Source organism: Cygnus olor, chromosome 23 (genome assembly GCF_009769625.2).
Source record: "Cygnus olor isolate bCygOlo1 chromosome 23, bCygOlo1.pri.v2, whole genome shotgun sequence".
NCBI lineage: Eukaryota > Metazoa > Chordata > Aves > Anseriformes > Anatidae > Cygnus > Cygnus olor.
Genome location: NC_049191.1, coordinates 3,851,115 through 3,871,604, shown reverse-complemented (window position 1 = coordinate 3,871,604; position 20,490 = coordinate 3,851,115). Strand labels below are relative to the sequence as shown.

Here is a 20,490-nt window from a genome sequence, read left to right as displayed (position 1 = left end):
AATCCTGCAGCGACAGGAGCTGTGTCTCTCGCTGCAGGGACTCCAGCAGGAAATCTCTTTGGAAAGCGCGGCCGGGGCGAGCCGCACGCAGCCTTCCCCGTGTATTCCCTCCCTCCCACCCACTTCATAAAAATTCAAGAGTTTGACACAAACAAGCTTTGGTTGCTAGCAGTAAACATGGAGTTACATTCTTCCGTCTCCTCGTAGACAATCTTGTGACTCAAGGCTTTTACACCAGGGGAGACACCGACACCACCTCGTGAGGGACATTTTTCCCAATACATTCAAATGCCCCTTTACAGCAGGACCCTGAGTGTGCAGCCTCATCCGCCCGCGATTCGCTGTCCCGTAATGCATAGTGCCCAGCGCCTGCGAGCCGAGCATGGGCAGGGTGGGTGATGATGCAGCAATTTATTTAATTATTGTCAAGACACGGGAAGAACCACAACAGCAAACGCAACATGAAGATGCAAATCAATCCCATCTTCTCCAGCGTGGCTTCCCTTTACAGATAAAAATCCCTGTTTTCTGGGATCCCAGGGCCGTACTGGCCCTGGGGAAAACCTGAGTGATTCTCTAAGCCGTTCGCTATTTGCTTTAGCCTAGGACAGGGATGGCTACAGAAGTCAAATCCCCACACAGAGTGGCAAGGCAGAGTACACAGAGAAGATCCCGTCTCCCTGGTCCAAAACCTATTAGATGCTTTGGCTATTTTTTTTCTTTTTTTTTTTCTTGTTACTTTTGTAAACAATAATCAAGAATACTGAGAGAAAGTGGAAAGATTTACAGAGATATTTACACATACTAGGCACCTAGCAGAAAAATCACCAAACCATTAAACTGGGGGCGAGGGGGAAAGGTCCTACACGATTCTTCAAGACAGATACAAGACCCAGGGGGCAGCCGTTTCCCTGGCACAACCAAGGTGCCACGGGAGGGCCAGCAGCCCACACAGCGCGGCAGCGGGACCGCAGCCCAGGGTTAGACGCGCAGCCTGGTGCGCTCTATTGCATTTACCCCGTTCAGACAAAAGCGGTTTCCCTGAAGTGGGTTTGTCTAGGTCCCATCACTAGTTGAGAACTCGAGGTCCTTCCCCCACCCTCCCAAGAAGAGACCACCACCTCACCATAGAAACTACTGGAGCAGGGCAGGCTCAGCTGGGAGCCGCTCTCCATCCCCGCAAGCCTCGGAGCAGGGGGTGGATTTGGGGCCAAACAAAGCTTTGGAGGGAATGCCAGGGTCCGACAGCCTCGGCAAGTCCCCATGGCGAGGTTGGAGGAGATGCTCTCCACCTGGTCCAGCCCTGCTCCACATCTAAACCTATCACTACCTAAAGAACAGCAGGAACCGTGCTCGCATCCTGAGATGCCGGCACGGCGAGATGCCCTCCCTGGGAAGGCTCCAGCCAGCCCCGGGGTTTTGGAGTGGAGTGTCAATGGCCCGAAAGCAGGGATCCAGAGCTTCCCCCAGCCATCGTGAGCCAACATTTGGGGGAAGCCAGGAAGGGAACAGATGGAGCAGTTGCACCTCCCTTGCCAGAACTTGGCACCAGGTCCCTTGTCCCAGCAGGTCCCAGCTTGAGGACGAGTGAGGGCAGGGATTCAGGACAACGCTCAGTCTCTCAACACCCTCCCTGGCTGCTGTCAGCTCTTCAGCTCTCACCACGTTGCCCTGGGACCCCCATCCTGGCTTTCTGGTCCCCAGCCCCATGGCACCAGCCTGCTGGGAGCCTGTGCGACATCCCAGCCTGCGGGTGACAAGGGGGACTCCAGCATGGGGCAGACAGGAGCGTTCCCATTGGGACGGCGGGGAGGGGAATGTAAACAGGAGAGGGAAATGGAGGACAGTCCTCAAAAGCCGCCAGGCTGGGAGAAAATCTGGAGTTGGGGAGCCAACACGGGCTCTAGCAGCTGCTCCCTGCCCCTGCACTGCCTGGCTTCTCCATCCCTGCACACAGATTGACAGACCCAAATTCCTCCTCAGTCCAGCAGGGAAGGGAAAGAGACTATTAAAATACAGTTAAAAAGAAAACAAAACCCAAACATACCAAAAAAAACACAACCAAAAAGCTCAACAACACGTCAAGTCCACCTAGCGAACATCCAGTGAGGTAGATCTACGCTTCCAATACAAACTTCGTCACATCTTTGTGCTGTTAGAAAAAACCCTCCTCTCTGTCCAGCACTGGGCTACAGAGGCATTTTATCCCTGAGATTGCTCGAATACCTGAGAATAAGTTGCAGGAATTAGGTCCTTTCTCTCTCTCTCTCTCTCTCTCTCTTTTTTTTTTGACTTTTTCTTTTCTTAAAGATTAAAATATACAAAAATACAAAAAACAGAATATTTATATTAAAAAAAAAAAAAGACGACAAACAAACCCAAAGATACGTCATCCACGCACATCCTAGTGCAGCTTTCACTTGGCGTTGGCTTCGGCACGGATGGGGCGGCCGGCCCCGGGAGAATAAAATTTATTGTCACCGGGGCCAATAAATAAAGGCAAGGCTGGGGGGCGGCGGGGAGAGACGACGGCAGACGCTGACACCCTGCTCCCCCTTTCCCTCTGCCCCTGGGCAGGCTTAGCCCAGGGGCCATCAGTTTCTGGCACACGGCACGGGCAGGAGGAGCAGCGGCGTTTCTGTCCTGCGTGGGTTTGATCCACGTGGAAGAGCCAGGCTTGGTGGTGTCTCCTCCGAGCCACGTGCTGACGTGCGGGAGCCCCGGCTGGGTTGCGTTTCCCCGAGGGAAACACCACCAGCAAAACCCCGGCAGCTGGCTTAAGCACTTCCAGCCCTCGCAGCCTTCCCGCTGCCCAGCTCCGTGTTTCAGAAGCGGGGAGACCTGCGAGCGAGGAGCTGGGGGAGCCGCGGGGCCGGCCCGTGGGCGTCCCCCAGCTCTGCCGCCCTCGTCCCTCCCTCCTCCGGGCACGGGGCAGGGGAGCAGGGAGCCGCGAGAGCCTCCCTGAGATGCTGCCTCTCTGCTCCTCCTCCCAGAGACGCTACTGCCCGGCTTCGTGGAGAATAAAGACGAATCAAACGTGTTTCTTTTTACCCGCAAGAGGTGCGCTGAATGCTCCCCCTGCTGTTTTTGGAGCCATCCCAATTAAAAGCGGGCTTCGGGGAGGAAAAGGTGCTGCCGTCTCCCCTCCCCGCTCCCTCCTCCTGGCCCCCGTGGCCGCCCGTTGCCTTGCCAAAGCCTCTCCATCCCGGTGTTAGCCCCCGCCGCCGCCTGCCATCATTCCCGGGTTTCGGGGAGCAGGGGCGAGCTGTGCATGTCCTCCTCCTCTCGGAAGTAGGCAGGCTTTCCCTGAGAGCTGGGGGACTGCTGCGCTTTCGCAGGGCAGTTGGCGACCATGTGGCTGATGCTCTGGCAGAAGTGGCATTTCTTGGGCTGCGGCGGGAGCTTGCACTCTTTGGCGTGGTGGTCCAGCCCGCCGCAGTTGTAGCATCTGCGAGGGGAGGAGAGAGATTCGAGGAGGAGAAACAAAAGGAGAGGGGTCGCTGCCGCCGAGGGAGGTGGCGGCGGCGGCGGCTCCAGTTTTACTCCCCCAGTGGGTTTGGACCTCGCCCAGTGGTGCTGCTGGTACCCAGGAGATGGCAGCAAACCCACGTGCCGAAAGCAAGCGTGTGGGGACAAAATGGGACATTGGGGGCTCACATCCCTCCAGCACGACCGCCGTTATGGATCCTGTGTCTATGGATCCTGCATTTTGGGTTACCGCCAGCCTGCATGGTACAAGCCACCAGCACTCGGAGCAGCAGGAACAGGCAGTCGCACGGCCGGTGGCCCCAGCTGGGAGGACAGGGACCATGGCCATCAGCACGGGGACAGCCCCGAGGGTGGCTTGTCTGAGGCTGTGCCTTCGCAGCACGCACCCCCAGGTGCCGCTTTCGTGCTGGAACAACACGGGGAGCAGGAGCTGCCTTGTGCCCATTTCTCATCCTGCATCGTTCTAGGATGGCCACGACCATTTGCTCTTTGCTTCTCCTCCCCAGTTCCTTCCCAACCGATTGGAAAACCCAAATTTTAGGTGAACAGCCGGGGAAGAGGGCAGCATTGCCGGACCTCGCCCTGGGGGCCCCGAGCCTCACCGTGGGACACGCTGCCAGGACGTCCGGCCGTTTCCTTCCCACAAGGAAGGGTTTCTCTTAGGGAAAATTACCCCTGCCCAGCTCGGCCGGCCACGGCTCCCGCTCACGAGGGGAGCATCAGCCCGGGGTGTCCCCGACCTCTGCCCTCTCCCTTCGGCTTCTCTGCCCTTTCCCCACCAAGCTGCATCTGCCGCTCATTAAGCGCAGGAGGAAGCCGCTTTCCCAGAGGAAGGGCCGCTGCCCACCCCGTGCCCTGCTGCCCCCCGGCTCCGCTCGCCTGCCCAAAGCAGGCAGGATGGGGCCGCCCCGGCCCAGCTCACACCCATGCATGGGGCAGCCTCCTGGGGACCACAGGGACATGAGGGGGACGCTGAGCACGTAGCCCCTGCTGGAGCCCAGCCCCAGGCACCTCCTGGCACCCGCAGGGCTCCGAAGCAGCCCCGGATCAGGCCCCAGCCGCCCCTTACCGGTCTCCTTTCGATCTGCGTTTCTGGAGGCTCTTGCCCTTGGGTCTCCTCTCGCTGCCGATGCAGAAGACGCCCCCCGGGCCGGTCACCCGGATGGACTCCAAACCTTTGGATGACTTCTTGAAGGTGAATTCGACAGCTTCGCCCTCCTTCAGGCTGCGGAAGCCCTCCATGTGGAGCTTGCTCTGGGGGCAGGAGAGGACAGGGATCAGCACCAAACCAAGGCGCCCCCAGCCCCGGCACACCCCAAGCCCCATCCCACAGCACCAGGGCTGCCGGTGTCCCCCGTGCCTGCCACCCAAGGGCGCAGACACCAGGGACCGAGCTCGACCGTGCACCTTCATCTGTTTGTTGATGCGGAGCTGAGGCACGCAGCCAAGCTGGGCTCATTGATCCAGCAAACTGGGGCCAGCGGAGCCAGACCTGACCCTAATTTCAGTGGGGTGTGCTGCAAAACGCTGGCTGTCCGTGCTGCAGCCCCCTTCTCCCCCCGTCCCGCACTGCCCATTGCAACCTCCTGATGCCACAGGCTGGGGATGCTCGCGCAGAGATGCAAAACTTCATTTTGAAAAGACAAAAGGACCTCGAGGCTTTGCACGTGCAGCCCTTCTCGCCTCCCCATGGAGAGGCAGAACCAGGGGGACACGGCCCGAGCCCCCTGCGCCCATGCCCGCAGCAAGTCCGGGAGCTTTTGCCCTAAACCACGGCTGCACCGCAGAGGATGCAACACGGGGGTGGGAATTGGGGCCCTCAGGGCGGCATCTGCTAGTCCCTCCCTGCTCCGCTTCCCAGAACAATAAGGAGCTTTTCTCCGGGGCCCAAAGGCTGCAGTTGCCCAACGTAACATGCCAGGGCTGCTACCAAAAATACGAGTCTCCCCTGGCCTTGGCTCACCCCAGCTCTGCGCTGCTTTTGCCTGAGCATCCTTAAAAAGCTGCCGAGCTGGGTGCTGGCCCAGGGTAACCCTAAATGCAGCAGCTCCCCGTGGCTCCAGCCGTTTAAACGCCCCCAGCAATTAAGCAGCCATTTGGCCCTGGCTCAGCACCGCCGGGGGGCATCTCCCAGCCCCGGGGGTCATCGCGCTGATCGACGCCGTGAAAACAAATGGGTTCGGAGAGACGCAGGCTGCGAGGGAGTTCGCGAGAGGACGGAAAAATCCTCTCCACGTTCCCCTAGCCCCGGCCATTTCAGGACACCTTCGCGCGGAGCTGGGACGGGCGATGCGCCCAGCACCTCCTGCCCACCCGCGCCAGCGAGCGCTGCCGCCCTCATCGCTGCCGGGCCGGGAGCACCCCATCCCAGGCGGCCGTTCGAGCGGAGGTTTGGCTCAGCTTCGTTAGCGGAGGCTTAACGAGCGGGAGCAAAGAGTTAAGGGGGATTTGCTGGCGGAGGGAGGAGCAGCTCCAGCCTCGCCGGGCTGGGATTCCCGGCAGAGCCCGACGCCTGCGCGGCTGCATGCAGCGGGGACCCTGCTTTTATGAATGGAGCATCTCCCATTCATGGGCTGCCGAGTTCCCATCACGTGGCCGCGGCCGCCCGTGCTTCCCGCAGGGATCCTCCGCGGGCACGCTGCCCGTCCAGGCAGCCCCGCCGCCTTCCCTCTTCCCTCCTCCTCTTCGCCCTTCAAATCTGCCCGGGACCCGCGTGGAGACACCCCGCAGGAGAGCAGGGAGGGAGGAAATGGAGCCGTTGGGGTTTAAGGGTGATTTTTTTTCAGTGGGATCTTGGAGGATGCGCGTGCATCTGTGGGCACGTGCAAGCGAAAGCGCAGCAGAGCTTGAGAAGCTGCTCCTTCTTTCCTCCCTTCCATTCCCAAACCTCCTGGGGGGTTTTAGCCACACCGCTCCCTACCACCACATCCTAGAGCCTGGCTCTGGCTGGGACAGAGCCCACGGGGCTGGGGTGGGCCAGGCCGCCCTGGGAGAGATCACCAGAAACCTCCGCTTCCTTCCACTGCCAAATCAGAGCCAGAATTTAAGCTACGGGTTTAACCTCCTCCCTGCTGATGAGGACACACTGGGACAAGCTCTGCCCACACGCTGCTGCTCCAAGCAGTCCCATCACCGCCCGCCACCGGTGAACAGCCTGCCACGCTCAGCACCCCCCCACACACCTCTCCCCAGCCCCAGCCCGGCCCCCTGGTGCCCCACATCACCGGGAGGATGCTGAGCACCTCCCCAGCACCAGCTCTGTGTCTGCCCCAGCCGCCAGCAAAGCGCAGGAGGTGCCTGGCTCAGCCCCAGCACCCCGGGGTCGGCCACAGCAGCTGCCGTCGGGGGCGAGGAGGGGACGAGCTTTGCTTGGTGGCACTGCCAGAGGCTGGGGGATGCGAGGGAGGCCGGGGGACACGAGGCAGCCTCCACCGGGGTGTTTACAGCCGCGGCCGGCCCAGCTGTGTTTACACTGCCGGCGATGAAAACTCGCAGGCGCTCGGCCCCGTGCTCCGGGACAAAGCTGAGCCACAGTGGGGGGGGGACGGACCCCGGCACCATTCCCTGGGGGCTGCTGCACCCCTGGGTGCCGGGCTCCCACTCCTCACCCCTCCCACTCTGAGCACCCACCCCACTCCCCGCCATCGCCCCGCTTTGGCAGGACCGAAGAGGACGAGGAGGGCCGGGGCAGAAGCTGCCGCAACATGATGGGGAAGCGATTTATTTTCCAGCAGCGGGCGAGGATGACAACCGCCTCCTCGGCCCCCGGCCCCCTCCGCCAAAAGGCCAAAGGAAACGCCCTCTCCCCGGGGAAGAAGGGGGGCAGCGGCCGGGGCGCCCCAGCTCTCCCCCCGCCGCGGCCTTTTGAAGTGAGCTGCGAGTGGCTGGTGGTCCCTGCGCATCCCCCTGCCCCCTTCCCAAAACACACACATTGCTGGCATTCCTCTGTTATCAGATAGGTAATCAAACTGCAGCCCATTGAATTAGCTGCATACCTCCTGCATCTGAAAGGAAGGGGCCCAGAGCCCCCGTCCCACACCACACACAAAGCGGGAGCCTTCCCAGGCCTCCACACACACGCACGCACGCACACACACACACACCCCCAAAAAATAAAGAGAGGAAGGGGGGGGCTCGGAGCGAGCCGGGGATGCTGGTGAGGGGGAGCGCAGGGGAGGGCTTGGGCTGGGAGCCACCGGGGCCGGCCAGCGAGAACAAAGGGCCGGCGGCGGCCGAGCTCACGCCGGCCAAATTCCAGGAGTTCCAGGCCACGGCGGGGGGAGGAAGGGTGGCCGGCATGGACGCGGCCCCACTGACCCCCTTCGCTGGCCATGGGGGCTGGAAGCCCCAGTGCTGCGCTGCGGTTGCCCCCGCCAAGCTCCGTTGTGCCCCCGTGCACCGGCCCCGTGCCCGCAGCAGAGCCGGGTCCTGCAGCCCACGGGTTGGTCTCGGGGAGACGGTTTGGGGGCAGGGGGTGTAGAACGACCCCGTGCTCTCCATCACAAAGCATTGACAATAAAACTGTGTTTTAAAGCATATCCCAGCGCAGGGATCTCACTCGTCATCATTAGGGCCCAGAGTTAACCGGTGGGACGAGAAGCAGCAGCAGCAGCAGCACCGGCACTGCCTGGCCCAGCTCCCCGTGGTGCTGAGTGGCCCCGCAGCCCCACCACGGGCCCTTCGCCCCTTTTCCACCCATCCCGCACCCCGGTGGCTCCAACATCATTTACCACAGACAAAGACCCAGCACGTGAGCGGCCGAGCGCTGCCCACCGCCCCAGCGCATCCCCGCAGACCCCAACTTCACCCATTTCCCCTTCCCCACCTGCACGTGGGCACCTTCCTCCCTCCTCTTCCTCCCACCCCACAAAACCCCCACGGCAGCCCCATCATTAGCGCTGCTTCCCCTTGGGGCTGGAGCACCCCAAACCCAGCCTCTGCTCCCCAAACCGCGGCAGCGGCTCCGCTTTTTGCCCCCAACCCCGCTGGGCGCTGGAGGGGCTCGGCCGGCCCCGGGGTCACCATTGTCCCCGCGGCCGCCCCAGCGCGACACAAGGGGACGTTTATTCCAGCTGGCCCCGGCCACTCAATCAAACCATCTTTGTGTCCGGAGGGGCCTCGGGCGGCGCGGCCGCTGCACCTCGCCCTTATCTGCGCGGGGGAATCGCCGCGCTTTCAACTCAAATCTCTGGGAAAACAAGCTGGGTCGGGATGCTGCCTTAAGAGCGGCTCCGGGACCGCGAGCGCGGCACCGAGCTGTGCCAGGGGATGGCCGGGCTGTGCTCTGAGCTGGCTGCAGCGTTTCGGGCAGCCCGTGCCTCAGTTTCCCCCTCGCAGTCAGGAAAGACCCCCCCTGGCAGCCAGCACACAGAGCTCGGATCCCACAGCGGGGGCACCAAACCCTATAGACTGCACCCCGTGGGAGCTGCGCCCACCCCGCTGCCCCTGTTTTAGGGTTGGGCTTGGCGCAGCCCCCAGCCCCCACGCAGAGCAGCCCCTTCCTCGCTCCCACCCCAGGAACGAGTGGGCACACAGAGGGCTCCCGCTCGCCCGGTTTGGGCTAACGCTTGCCCAGTTTGGGCTGGCACGGCGGCGATTCCTGCCCGGCCGGCACAAACAGCTCCATCGGCTCGACGGCCCCCATGGGACGGGGCAGCCCCAGCCCAGCCCAGCCCGGGAGCGGTTTCAGCCCAGCAGCTGCTGCTGCCCGCCGGGGAACGAGCCCCGGGGCACGTTGTGGCCAGGCTGGGCTCTGCCAGCGGGGCACCGGGGAACATGGACCACATCCACAGCCCGTGCCCAGGCAGGATCCGTCCCCTGAGCGAAGCCCTTCCCTCTTCCCAAATTGCCATTTCCCAGCGCTGCTGGACGGAGCGAGCACCAGGGACTGTACTGAGGCTGTTCTGGGGCTCACCCGCAGGAATCGGAGCAGGAATCTTCTCCTGCTGCCCGGCCCTCGGTGCGAACATCGGGGCAGACGCTCAGCCTGGCAGGAGGCGGTGGTGCAGGGGGAGATGCCTGCAGGACCCCGCCGCAGGGAGCCCAGGGGATTTCACCGAAACCCTACTGGGGATTTTCCAGGCTCTCCCTCCTGCAATCTGGAGCAAAGCCCTCAAACATTTTTTTTTTCTAATTCAAGCAAAACCAAAACAAAGCCACGTTCCTGCCAAAATAACCACGCGTTCCCTCAATTTTCCACTGTAAGCAAGCAATATTAAACACTAGATTAATTCTGGGGGGGGGGAAAAAGCACCCACTGAGGGTCTAAGACATAAGTTGCCTGCCCTAAATCCACCCCCTCAGCTCGCTCCGTTGGGTTTTTACCTGCCCCCAGGTTGCCAAACCCTCGCTCGCTTCCCAGGCAGGCACCTGGTGCTGCGAGGGGGCCAGCACCAGCTAATTAGGATCAGCTGCTGCATCTTAATTTCATACTCCCATATTAAAGCAGGGGCACGTCCAGGAGCGGCAGCACCCCTTCCTTCGGCGGGGTCAGCTTTGTCCTGGTTATTTTTAGGAGCAAATAAATGGGGAAAAGGAAAAGCCAGGGCTTGGGGCAGCAGGGGAAGGGGCTGGCGAAGACCCCGGCTCCATCCTGACCCTCCCCAGCTCCGCGCCAGTGCCTTAGAGAATGGGAGAAATCCCATTCATTTGGGCCATTTTATCTCGGAGACCATTTAAGGGTGTTTTCTCTCCCTGCCCGTCACCCTGGGGGCTCGAGAGCTGGGGATGGGGGAAGGGATGTGCCTGCAGCCATCAGTTAATCTTTAGACAGAGACAGGAGGCTTTTTTTGTGTGCAACTTGAGGGAGTTTCAGGGCAGGAATAAAGCCGCTCTCTTTCACCGCTCGCCATCGGGCACCGCGTTCCCAGGAATTCCCGTTCCCAGGGCGCGGCGCGTGGTGCGCCGTGATTTTATCCAGCGGTTATTTAAATAAAATAAATAAAAATAAAAATTAATTAAATAAAGCCATTGCTCTCGCCTCCCCTCCCTCCCCCCCCCCCGTGAAAGCGGAGAGGCCAAAGTGCATTGCTGCCCCCCGGGGGAGCCCTTCCCGAGGGGACGCGGTAAATCCCCCCCCGCTCCCGCAGCCACCCACGCCGGCACCCCGGGACGCCCACCCACGGCTGGGGTGACCCCAGCCCCACGCGGAGGCAGGAGCAACCACGCACCCGAGTGGAAAAATGGGATTTTTAATACCAACCCCACGGGCATCGCTGCTCCGATGCGCTGACTTAGGCGCACGCTGCCCCTTCCCCTTGCTGCCGCCCCCACAGGGGCCGCATCCTGCCCCATGGCAGGCAGCAGGAAGGCAGGACCCCGCTCCCGGGGGAGAAATGCCCCGTGTGCCCCCCCCACCTTTGCGCTCGCTCAGGGATGGAGCTGCCTCAAAACCCGTGCTTTTGTTAACATTTCTCATCTCATCACCTCCCAGCCCTGCTTGGGGACACGGCCCCAGTCCTTGTCCCCCTCCAACCCATCCCCTGTGCACCCGTGTGGGGACAGAGCCCCTCTGCCCCCCTCTGCGGGGCTCCTGGGGCCAGGAGCCCCCTCCCCGTGCCAGCACACAGCCGGCTGGCGCCGTGCTGCGGGCAGGACAGGAGGAACACGTCCTGGTCGTGTCCCCCCACGGACACGCGGGACCATGGCACCGAGATGCCAGAGGGCGAAGCCCTGCAGCCAGCAGCTCTCCTTGCCAAAAATCGTGGAGCAAAAAGCCCCAATACTGCCGCTTTTAGCGAGGATTTAGACCTGTTGGGTTGGAGGAACGCTCTAAGACACGGAGCCGGGAGGCAGGGACAGCGCGAGGCTGCTGTGGGAGCAGCGAGGTCCCCATGGGACGGGCAGCACCATCTCCTCCTCTCTCTGCCAGGGCTACAGGGCCAATTTTTGGGACAACGCTCTCTGCTGCTCCAGCCAGCAGGCATTGAGCCTTGGGGACATGGGAAAGGGGCACACACATTTCCCCTTCTCCCTTTTGCCAGGTCTGCCTTCCCCGGCAGCCTGGCTGTGCCCTAAGCAATGCCCAGAGCAGCAGTGCGAGCCCAGGACCACATCCCTGGGGAGAACCACTGCAAATTTGGGGTCTTCACTAACACCGGCCGGATTTCTGCCACCTGGTGACCCCCAGCCCTTCACAGGCGCTGCTCAGCCCTCGGCATCCCCAGGACGACCTGCTCCGCTCCTCCGGGCTTCATCTCCCCACAGCCCCCAAATGAATCCATCTCCAGTGTCCAGGGGAGGCATTTTAACCCAAATGCCTCATTTTTAGCTCACAATGAGAGGGAAAGGCAGCCCCGGAGGAGCCCTGTTAGTCTCCTGTCCTGCAGAGATTTTAATCTCTTTGTGATCAGATAAAGGGGGAGAGAGATGGAGACGCGCTCCCTGCGGAGAAGGGCCATTCAGACCTGGTTCCTGTAATAAAGTGATTTAATAGATCTAAAGAGGCCAATTCCCTTCTTTCTCCCACAATTACTTCCTGTGGGTCATCATTCACATATGTAAATGAAGAGGGGAAGGAGCGGGTTATCGGGGAGCAGGGGGGGCTCTGGGTGCTAAACCCCAATGGCTGCTTCGGGGCACCTCGCACCGCGCCAGGCACAGCACCCCGAGCGGCCCCCGCTGTGGCCGGGGTCTGCCTTTTGCCCTTCGGGGCCTGACCCCCTCCCCAGGGTGCGGAGACACCTCTGGTCCCTCTCCCCGGGTGCCGAGGAGGGGTCGGGGCGACCCCGCGGCTTCACTGCAGGGGATCAGCGACCTTGTGCCGAGAGCGAGCGGGGTGGGAATCGGAGGATGCTCAGGGCGCTACGCCAGCCCCAACCCGCCTCAGTCCCGCGGGATGCGAAGGCCACGGTGCCACGAGCATCCCGGGTGGGACCCACGCACCGTCCTCAGGCACTGTGTTGCCTCTCCCCTACCCAAAATCACCCCGTGCCCGGTGCTCGCCGCGTTTCCCGAATGCGCCAAACCCCGTGCGGGGCTCCTGGCAAACGGGACGCCGGGAGGTCGCCCCTCTCCCCGGGATGCGCCGGCGGAGCCACCCGGCTAATTCTCTTTTCCTGCAGGAACGAGAGTGAGAGCAATCAGGAAACCAGACTGTCTGGGGGCAATAAAACCCGGGGAGAGCGGAGGGAGGCTCGCCCCCACCCGCGAGGTCCCGCTGCACCACATTGACATGCAAAGACCCATTTGCTGCCCCTGGGGAGCACCCGGTACTCGGCTCGGCTTTCCCCTGCTGATTTGGAGCCCTTGCCCCCAAATCCGGTTGTTTTTTTTGGGAATTGGCTCCTACAAAGGCAGCTTCACAATGCCGCTGCCGAAGGAAGAGGGATTTGGTTCTCCCCTGTGCCTTTGCTTGCCTGGGCAGGGCTGGGAGCCCCTTGGGGACCCCAAATCCCAGGATGAGCCCTGCCAGGGTGAGACACAGCCCCGGAGCTCAGCCCCACACCTGGGCTGCCCAGCAGACCGCAGGATGGACCCTGCTTTTGTGGGATTCGAGCCTGTTGTCGGCACCGGTCACTGGAGCCGGCTCTTCCATGGGCTCCCCGGAGCTGGCGTTCACGGCACCACCGCGCCGCCTCCATCCCCGTCCTGCTCCCAGCCGTACGCACAAAAACACACGAGTTTGCTCCCAAGATACCACGTTCCCTACATTCACATTGCTTCCCAGCCCCGATGACCACTGTTTTCCCCATCGGAGCGGGGACCCCGGCGCAGCGGGGCACGCTCAGCACCCAGCCCCGTTTCCAAGCACGCAGGCGCTGAGCCCCATAACTCCCTCCCGGCGTTGCCCCATGGCCCCGATTCAGGCACCAGCTCCAAGCCCATTTCCCCAGCCCCTACACCGGGTCCCCCCCTACACGGCGGATCCGTCCCCCCCCAGCGAGGCAGCTTTGAGCAGCCGCAGCCCCGAAATTGCGATCTCCCTCGGTGCAGGATCACCAACAGGATACGCACGGGGCTTCCCCGCTCGGCAAGGTGCACGGGTTAAATCCGGACACGAGACCGCCGCTACCCTACAGGATCCATAGGGGCGTGGATGTGCCCCTACACGCCTTTGTGCCAGCCACATCAGGACCAAGCACAGCCCCAGCCCACTGCCAGGGAGCGGGGCACGTTTTGGGCAGGGCTTTTGTCCCCCAAAAACGCAGCACAGAGACCGAGCGTGGGTCACCGTGTTGCAGCCAGATTTGGTTTTCCAGTTCCCAGGGACAGCGTCCTGGGGGTCCGCACAGAGATAATTCCCCCCCCCTACAAGGATGAGCTGGGGAGAGCCCCATCCAGCATCCCCGCCTGGCTCAGGGGTCCCAGGACCCCACACCTGGGGGAAAGGCAGCTCTTTCCCCTTCCCCTCCACGGGGTGAGCAGCAGCCCTGCCCCAGCACCTCCCGTGCACCCCCTTTTCAAGCCGGCAGGCACCTGCTCCCCTGGCCCCGGCCCCTCTCCGAGCTCCAACGAGCTCCCCAGTGAACCACGATGAGAAAATGAAATCGCTCCGGGATCAGCTTACGGGGCCGGTCCCTGGAGAGGACCAGGGGCTGCGGCGGGCACGGGCTGTGCCTGCCCTTCGCTGCCCTCCTCTCCCTGGGGAAACGAGCCTGGGGGCACCCCGGCTCCCCCAGGACACCTCCCTAAAATTGGGGGGAGCGACGAGATCCCTTTTCGGGCAGCACAGGGGGCCCCATCCTGCACAGCATCCCTCCGGCGGGCTGCTGGGGCTGCACCCCCTTTGCTCCCCACCCCGGGGCCCCACACAGGGGCCGGGCTCGCCGCCACGTACCTGGTGCACGAAGACGTCGACGGGCGAGTCCAGCGTCGCGCCGCCCTTGGCGGTCATGGAGAGGAAGCCGAAGCCCATGCGGACGTTGAACCACTTGCAGATGCCGGAGCCGTGCAGCGGCTGGGGCTCGTTTTCGGCCTTGGGCGAGTCTCCGGTCGTCTCCTCACCCGGCTTCGCACCTGGGGAGAGACCCACACCGAGCACCTGAGCTGGGGCTGGGGGAGCGCTGGGTGCCCCCAACACCGCCCAGGCCCCGCAGCCACCCAGGGAAGGAGCAGCAGGAGCCCCAGGTCGGGTCCTGCAGGCTGGAAAAGGCAAAAAAATAAAAAATAAAAAAATATTATGCAACTCCCTTCCCCAAACGCAGCGATCAGCCCAGCCTCCACGTGTGTGCGGGACCGCGCCGGGTGCCGGAGGAAGCAAAGGGAGCTGCTGCCGGCGTGACCCGGGCGGTGTGCGGGGTGGGAGCCCGAGGTCCAGCCCCCTCTCGAAATCGTTTAAAAAACAAAACAAGGAAAGAAAATAATAATAATAAAAAAAAAAAAGCCAAAACGAAAAAAAAAAATAAAAACAAACCAAAACCACGCAAAACCAGGAAAAACTCCCCCAAAACACCAACTCGCCCCCCAGCCCGGCGAGCCACGCCGGGGAAAGTATTTTACCCCGCCGGCAGCATCCGTCCCGCTGCACCCCTGCTCCCAGCTGACCCCCCCGCCCCCCCTCCAGCCCCGAGCTCCTGGGTTCATCCTGGGGCTGGGGGGGGGGGGGGGTCGGGTGGCAAAAATCCTAAAAAAAAAAAAAAAGAAATCCCCAAAATCCCCCAAATCCCCCCAGCTCTGCGGCGGGAGCGTGGCCACGCTCGGCCCGGCTTGGCCGCCGGGGTTGAGCGGGGCTCAGCGGGTCGGGTTTGGGGGGGGGGGTGGCGGGGGGGTGTCCCTCGCCCCCCGCCCCCCCCCCGGCCGGGCTCTGTCGCCGTTATTAATAATCGCGGAGGCGAGGAAGGGCTGCGACAATAATATAACTTAACCTGCAAACTGCTGGTTGGAAACAGACCCCATCCCGACACTCGCTTGCAAATTCCGAGTTGTGGCTGTTACCGCCTCCTCCCTCCTCCTCCTCGGCCAGCTTTGAGGGTAGCAGCCCAGCCAAAAAAAAAAAAAAAAAAAAAAAAAAAGGGAAAAAAAAAAAAAAAAGAGGGGAAAAAAAAAAAAACAGAACCAAAAAAAAAAAAAGCCCAGCTTAGACCCCGACAGGAGGGAGCCGGGAGAGGTTTGACTCCATCTTCGCTCCAACAATAGGGGTGGGAGGGAGCGGGAGGGTTTTTTTTTCAAAGGCTCCCAAATTCTCGCAGACAATAGCGGCCCCCGCCCCCCCCCCCGGGGACCCACCCGCGGGGCTGGGGGGCGCCGGGCCCCGCTGGTCCAGCCCGCCCCCACGTGATCCTAATTTCCTAATTAACCCCCCGGTAATAGCGACACATTCCGGGAGGGATTTGGGAACTGGGGGGGGGGGGGGGTTGAGCCCCCCCCCCCCCCCCATTTAGGGGCGAGGCCACCTGTCAAGGGGGGTGACACGACCCATTTGGGGGCGGCGGCGGGGGGAGGGGGGACACGACCCCGTACCCCACGGGGGGAGGCAAGGACACGCGTGGGGGGGGGGAGCGGGCACGGGGCAGAGCCCCTCGTCCTTTACCCGGGGAGGGTTTTTTTTAGGGCGGGGGGGGGGTTTCCAGGACACCGGCACCTCCCCACGGCCTCCTCTCCCCGGCCTCACCCCCCCCGCCTCCCACCCACCCACGCGCGTCCGGGGGGGCGGGGGGGGGGGGGGAGGCCGCTTGCCCCGGAGCCCCGGGGAGCGGGGCCGAGGCCGGGAGCGGGGCGGAGGCCGGGACAAAGGGCGAGTGCCCGCAGCCTCCCCAGCCTCCACTTCCGGCCGGAGGCTGCAGCCTCCCCTCCCGGCGGGGGCACAGCGCCTCCCGCCGCCTCCCTCCCGCGTGGTGCGAGCTGTGCGTGGGGGTCACCCCCCCCCCCCGACCCCGCCCCGTGCCGAGCCGGCCGTGCCCCCCCTCGTTGTGCCCCTCCCGAGCCTCCTGGAGAGCCCCAGGAGCGGCCTCAACCCCGCTCCGCGCTGCCTCCCCACGCGGGATTCCGTCCCGAGTGGGTTCGCGGAGCGGGGGGGGGGGAGGCTCCGAGGGGAGGTCGGGCACGGGGGGGGGGTCCTGGGGGGGCTCGCAGTGGGGAGGGGAAGGGGCAGCCCCCGCTCGGGGCCCACCCGTGAAATCCCGCGTGGGGGAGCCCCGCGTGGGGGGCGCCGCGCCCCCGGGCTGAGGCAGCGCCGCCGGAGCTGGCCGCGGTGCTGAACGGCGCCTGTCCAGGGTGCTGCGCCGCGGCCTTCCTCCGCCGCCTCCTCTTCTTCCTCCTCCTCTTCTTCTTCGTCCCCCTCATCATCTTCTTACTCCTCCTCACCTTCCTCCTCCTCCTCCTGCTCTTCACCTCTTTCCTCCTTTTCCTCCTCTTCTTCATCTTCCTCCCCTTCGTCTTCTTCTCCCTCCTTCCTCTTCCTCTTCCTCATCTTCTTCTTCTTCCTCCATCCTCCTTCTCTTCTTCTTCCTCCCCGCACTCTTCCTCCTCCTTGTCTTCTTCCTCCTTCTCCCCCTCTTCTTCCTCCTCCCCCTCCTCTTCTTTCTCTTCATCTTCTTCCTCCTCCCTCTCCTCCTCTCCCTCCTCATCATCATTGTCCTCCTTCTTCTCTTCTTCTCCCTCTTCCTCCTTCTCTTCTATTTCCCCCCACTCCTCCTCCTCTTCTTTCTTCCTCTTCTCCTTCTCTTCCTCCTCCTCCTCTTCTCCTTCCTCCTCCTCCTCCTCACCCCACCGCTCCCAGGAGCCCCGCATTGCCCCATCCCCTCAGAGCCAAGCGGCCCCCCGGGCTCCCACCAGTGGGTTTGGGGGGCAGAGGAGGAAGAGGAGGAGGAGGAGGAGGCTGGTTTTCCTCCTGCACCCGAGGGCAGCGAGGCAGGTGAGCCTTCAGGAGGACGTGGCCAGACTTGGGGCAGAGGTGTCCCTGTGCCAGCACGGTGGGGGACCTGCGCGGCCCCTCGGGGCTCTGCACCCTCCCAAAGTGCTGCTCAACCAGAGGCACAGCGGGGACGGGCAGGGCAGGAGGTGCCCACTGCCTGCACGCTGCTGCCTTAATAAACCGACGCTGCGCACACGCTCTCATCTTTACACCCGTGATAACAAGGATAGACAGCGTGCGGGGAACTCCACTAACGCGCCTCTGATTCACGACATCCCTCGTGAGTCCCCAAAGCCAAGTCCCCAAAGCCAAACCCCCTTGTCTGCAGTAGCAGGAGGTCAGAGTCCAGCCGGCTGCTCTCTCTCCCAGTATGACCAGCCTCCCATACTGGGGGACAGACTGGCCATCCCTCCAAAGCCCTCACCACGTGCCCTCAAGGGCGACCACCTTCTGATTCCATCCCCGCTCTCCAGCCCAGGCCAGTTTGGGTGCGCCCCATTTCCTCTCCCATCCCGGGCTCCCCACCAAAATCTGAGCGAGGAGCACGGAGGGAACCCACGAGTGCATGGGGAACGGGGACTCCACCTTGGGGCGGCCCTAAAGACCCCCCCTAAATCCCAGGCCAGCGAGAAGAGGTGCCGAGAGCTTTCAGCAGGTACCGACCAAAGCTGGGTGTCCCCTCCGCTGCCACCCCCCCCGAGCTGCCGCCAGCCCCCGGTGGGACCGCGCCGGGACCGGGGGCGCCGGGCAGCGTCTGGCACCCTCTCCTGGCCGGCCGCAGCTCGCCTGCCTCCTTCTCCTTCTCGGCTGGGGGATAACTTGGGTGGGGGTGTACGGAGAGACAGGAGAAAAAAAAGAAGAAAAGGAAAAAAAAAAAAAAAAGAAGGAAAAAGTGAAAAAGGAATAAAGAAGAACAAAAAAGAGGGAATAAAGAAGGAAAAAAATAAAGTGGGAATAAAAGAAGGAAAAAATAAAGAAAGAATAAAGAAGGAAAAACAAAAAAAGAACCGGGGGAGACTTTTCCATCTCTCCTTTCCTCTCCGCTCACCTCTCCTTCCAGGCCCTCTCCGTCCACGCCAGCGGGATGTGGGGATGTGGGGAGGGGGCAGCCGCCTGCCCACGCGTTTCGCTCCCGAGCTCGGCCCCATCTCACCTGGAAGACACAAAGAAAAACACCCACGAGCAGCCCCAGCCTGCGCAGGGGATGAGGGGCACCTCCACGCTGACATGCCCCCCACATGCTTCACAGGGCTGGGGCCAAGGTGTGCAGAGCAGCCCTGAGGAATGTCCCTGTCCCTTCTGTCCCTGGGGGGGGGCACCCGGGTGCCAGCACGGCCCGGGGACGGGCCACATCAGGGGCATCCCGTAGCAGGGCTGGAGGTGGGCAGAGGTGTGGGACCATCTCATGGGGGAAGGACGCAGCGAGGCATCAGCGCTTCCTTTCTCCAAACCAAATCCTTCCAGAAATAATCCAGCACTGTGCACCAGCTCCCCCAGCCCCTTCCTGATGGCAGGACTGTCAGCCCCCAGCGACACTTTCCTGTAAACCTTTAATCTCAGCGCCACGTCTCAGTGATCCCAAATTTCTGCCCATCCTCAGTGACTTCCCAAACGACAGCCCCATGGGGGGGGGGGGGCGACCCAACCTCGCTTCCCCCAGCCCCAGCGATGCAGCCCGCAGCGGCGACGGCCCCGCGTCATATTTCTGTGTGTGGCGTATTTGTTTTTTTGGGGGGCCTGTTGAATGGCGAATGCAAACGGGAAGGGGACTCCTTCCTGTTCTTTCAGAGCCGGTCGCTGCGCCTGGCTCCGCTTCAAGGGGCTAGCCAGCAAAGCGGCCGCTTTCACAAATAATGGCTTCATTAGATTGAAAGAAGTGGACAGTGACCTCTCCGAAATGGACTTTCTGACCCCTGCTGACCTCTGGCCCCGGCTCTGACAGCCGGTAAATCTTCCCCCTCGCCGCACGGCCGGGGCGAGGGACGGCAGCACCAGGCACCGCGGTGCCGCCCGGCCTGCCCGGGTCCCCAGCCCCGCAGGATGAGGCCCAGGGGCTGTGCGAGGCACGGCAGTGGCGGAGGCGGGGACTGGTGTCCTCTTGGTGCTGCAAATCGCGTCGGTGGCCGGCCTGGGGATATTGCATTTCCAAGGGCTGTGGCTCCGGTGCCATCTCCCAGCATCGCCGTCTGCCCACTGGGAGGCCCAGCCTGGCTCAGAAGCGTCCTCGGAGCCCACGCTGCCATGAACCAAACCCCCTCCTCCTCCTCGTCCCCAGTCACCCAACCTTCTGGTGGGGAAACCGAGGCACGAGGGGGACACCTCAGGAACCCCAAGGCTGGCACTTGGCCCCGTGGGCACGGTCCCATCGCCGCCCGCCTGCCTCCTCCCCGGCCCTGCCCGCACGCCGCTGACCTTTGGCTACGAAGCGATCAATAACGGAGCCACGGTGCTGCTCCTCCCCCTCTGCCGTCCCCCCTCCTCGTCCCGGGGCCTCTAATGAGCCCGGGGCCTCTAATGAGGCCGGCGGTGATTGAGGGACCCTCGGGTACCTCCCCTGGGTGGGGACACCCCGAGACACAGGTGTGCTCCCGAGGATGCCCTAACGAGCCGTCCCCTTCCCAAAACCCCCAAAATGCTCCCCCGGCAGCGGCATGGCTCAATCAAGGGGCGAGGAGAGGGTGTTTGGGGTGTCCCGTGGGGTACTGCCTGGTGCCACGGGTCCCTGCTGTTTGGGTGGGGTGGGAGGGGTGCAGGGAAGGGTCCTGGGCCGGGGCGAGGGGGGCTGCTGAGGCTCGGCAGCTCCTCGGTGCTCCCCCAGCTCCCCCGATCGATCGGCTGCCGAGCGGGGATTGATCAGGATTGATCGGCCCCATACATATTCCCGCTCTCTGATAAAGGGAAATCAATAGCTGGAAGAGATCCTCCTCCAGCGTGGCCTCTCCAGAGGCAGAGCCCTCCAACACGCTGGGGCTTGCAACCCCGTCCTCGCCCCCTAAATCCCCTCACCCTCCTCAAAGCCTTGCTCCCCCCAAAACCAGCTGTGCCTCAGTTTCCCTACCCATAAAATGAAATTTGTGCCCGGGTTCTTCCCCTGGACGCTCCCTTTGGGGAGAAGCCCCCCCTCCAGGCACCTTTACAGGGATGAACCCAGGGTGGGGGCTTTATCCCAGCACCCCTGGGTGCCCCCAGGGCTCTGAGGACATGGGAAA

General features: G+C 62.8%; 1 protein-coding gene across 1 annotated transcript; it reads right to left on the bottom strand.

Annotated features, from left to right (window-relative positions):
* Positions 1 to 127: 127 nt before the first annotated feature.
* Positions 128 to 15,393, bottom strand: LIN28A (lin-28 homolog A). Its single transcript, XM_040534887.1, has 4 exons — positions 15,294 to 15,393; positions 14,267 to 14,445; positions 4,559 to 4,743; positions 128 to 3,448 (listed from the first exon to the last, which is right to left on the bottom strand). The coding sequence occupies exons 1-4, from the start codon at positions 15,322 to 15,324 to the stop codon at positions 3,235 to 3,237; spliced, it is 609 nt and encodes a 202-aa protein (XP_040390821.1). The 5' UTR covers positions 15,325 to 15,393; the 3' UTR covers positions 128 to 3,234.
* Positions 15,394 to 20,490: the final 5,097 nt, after the last annotated feature.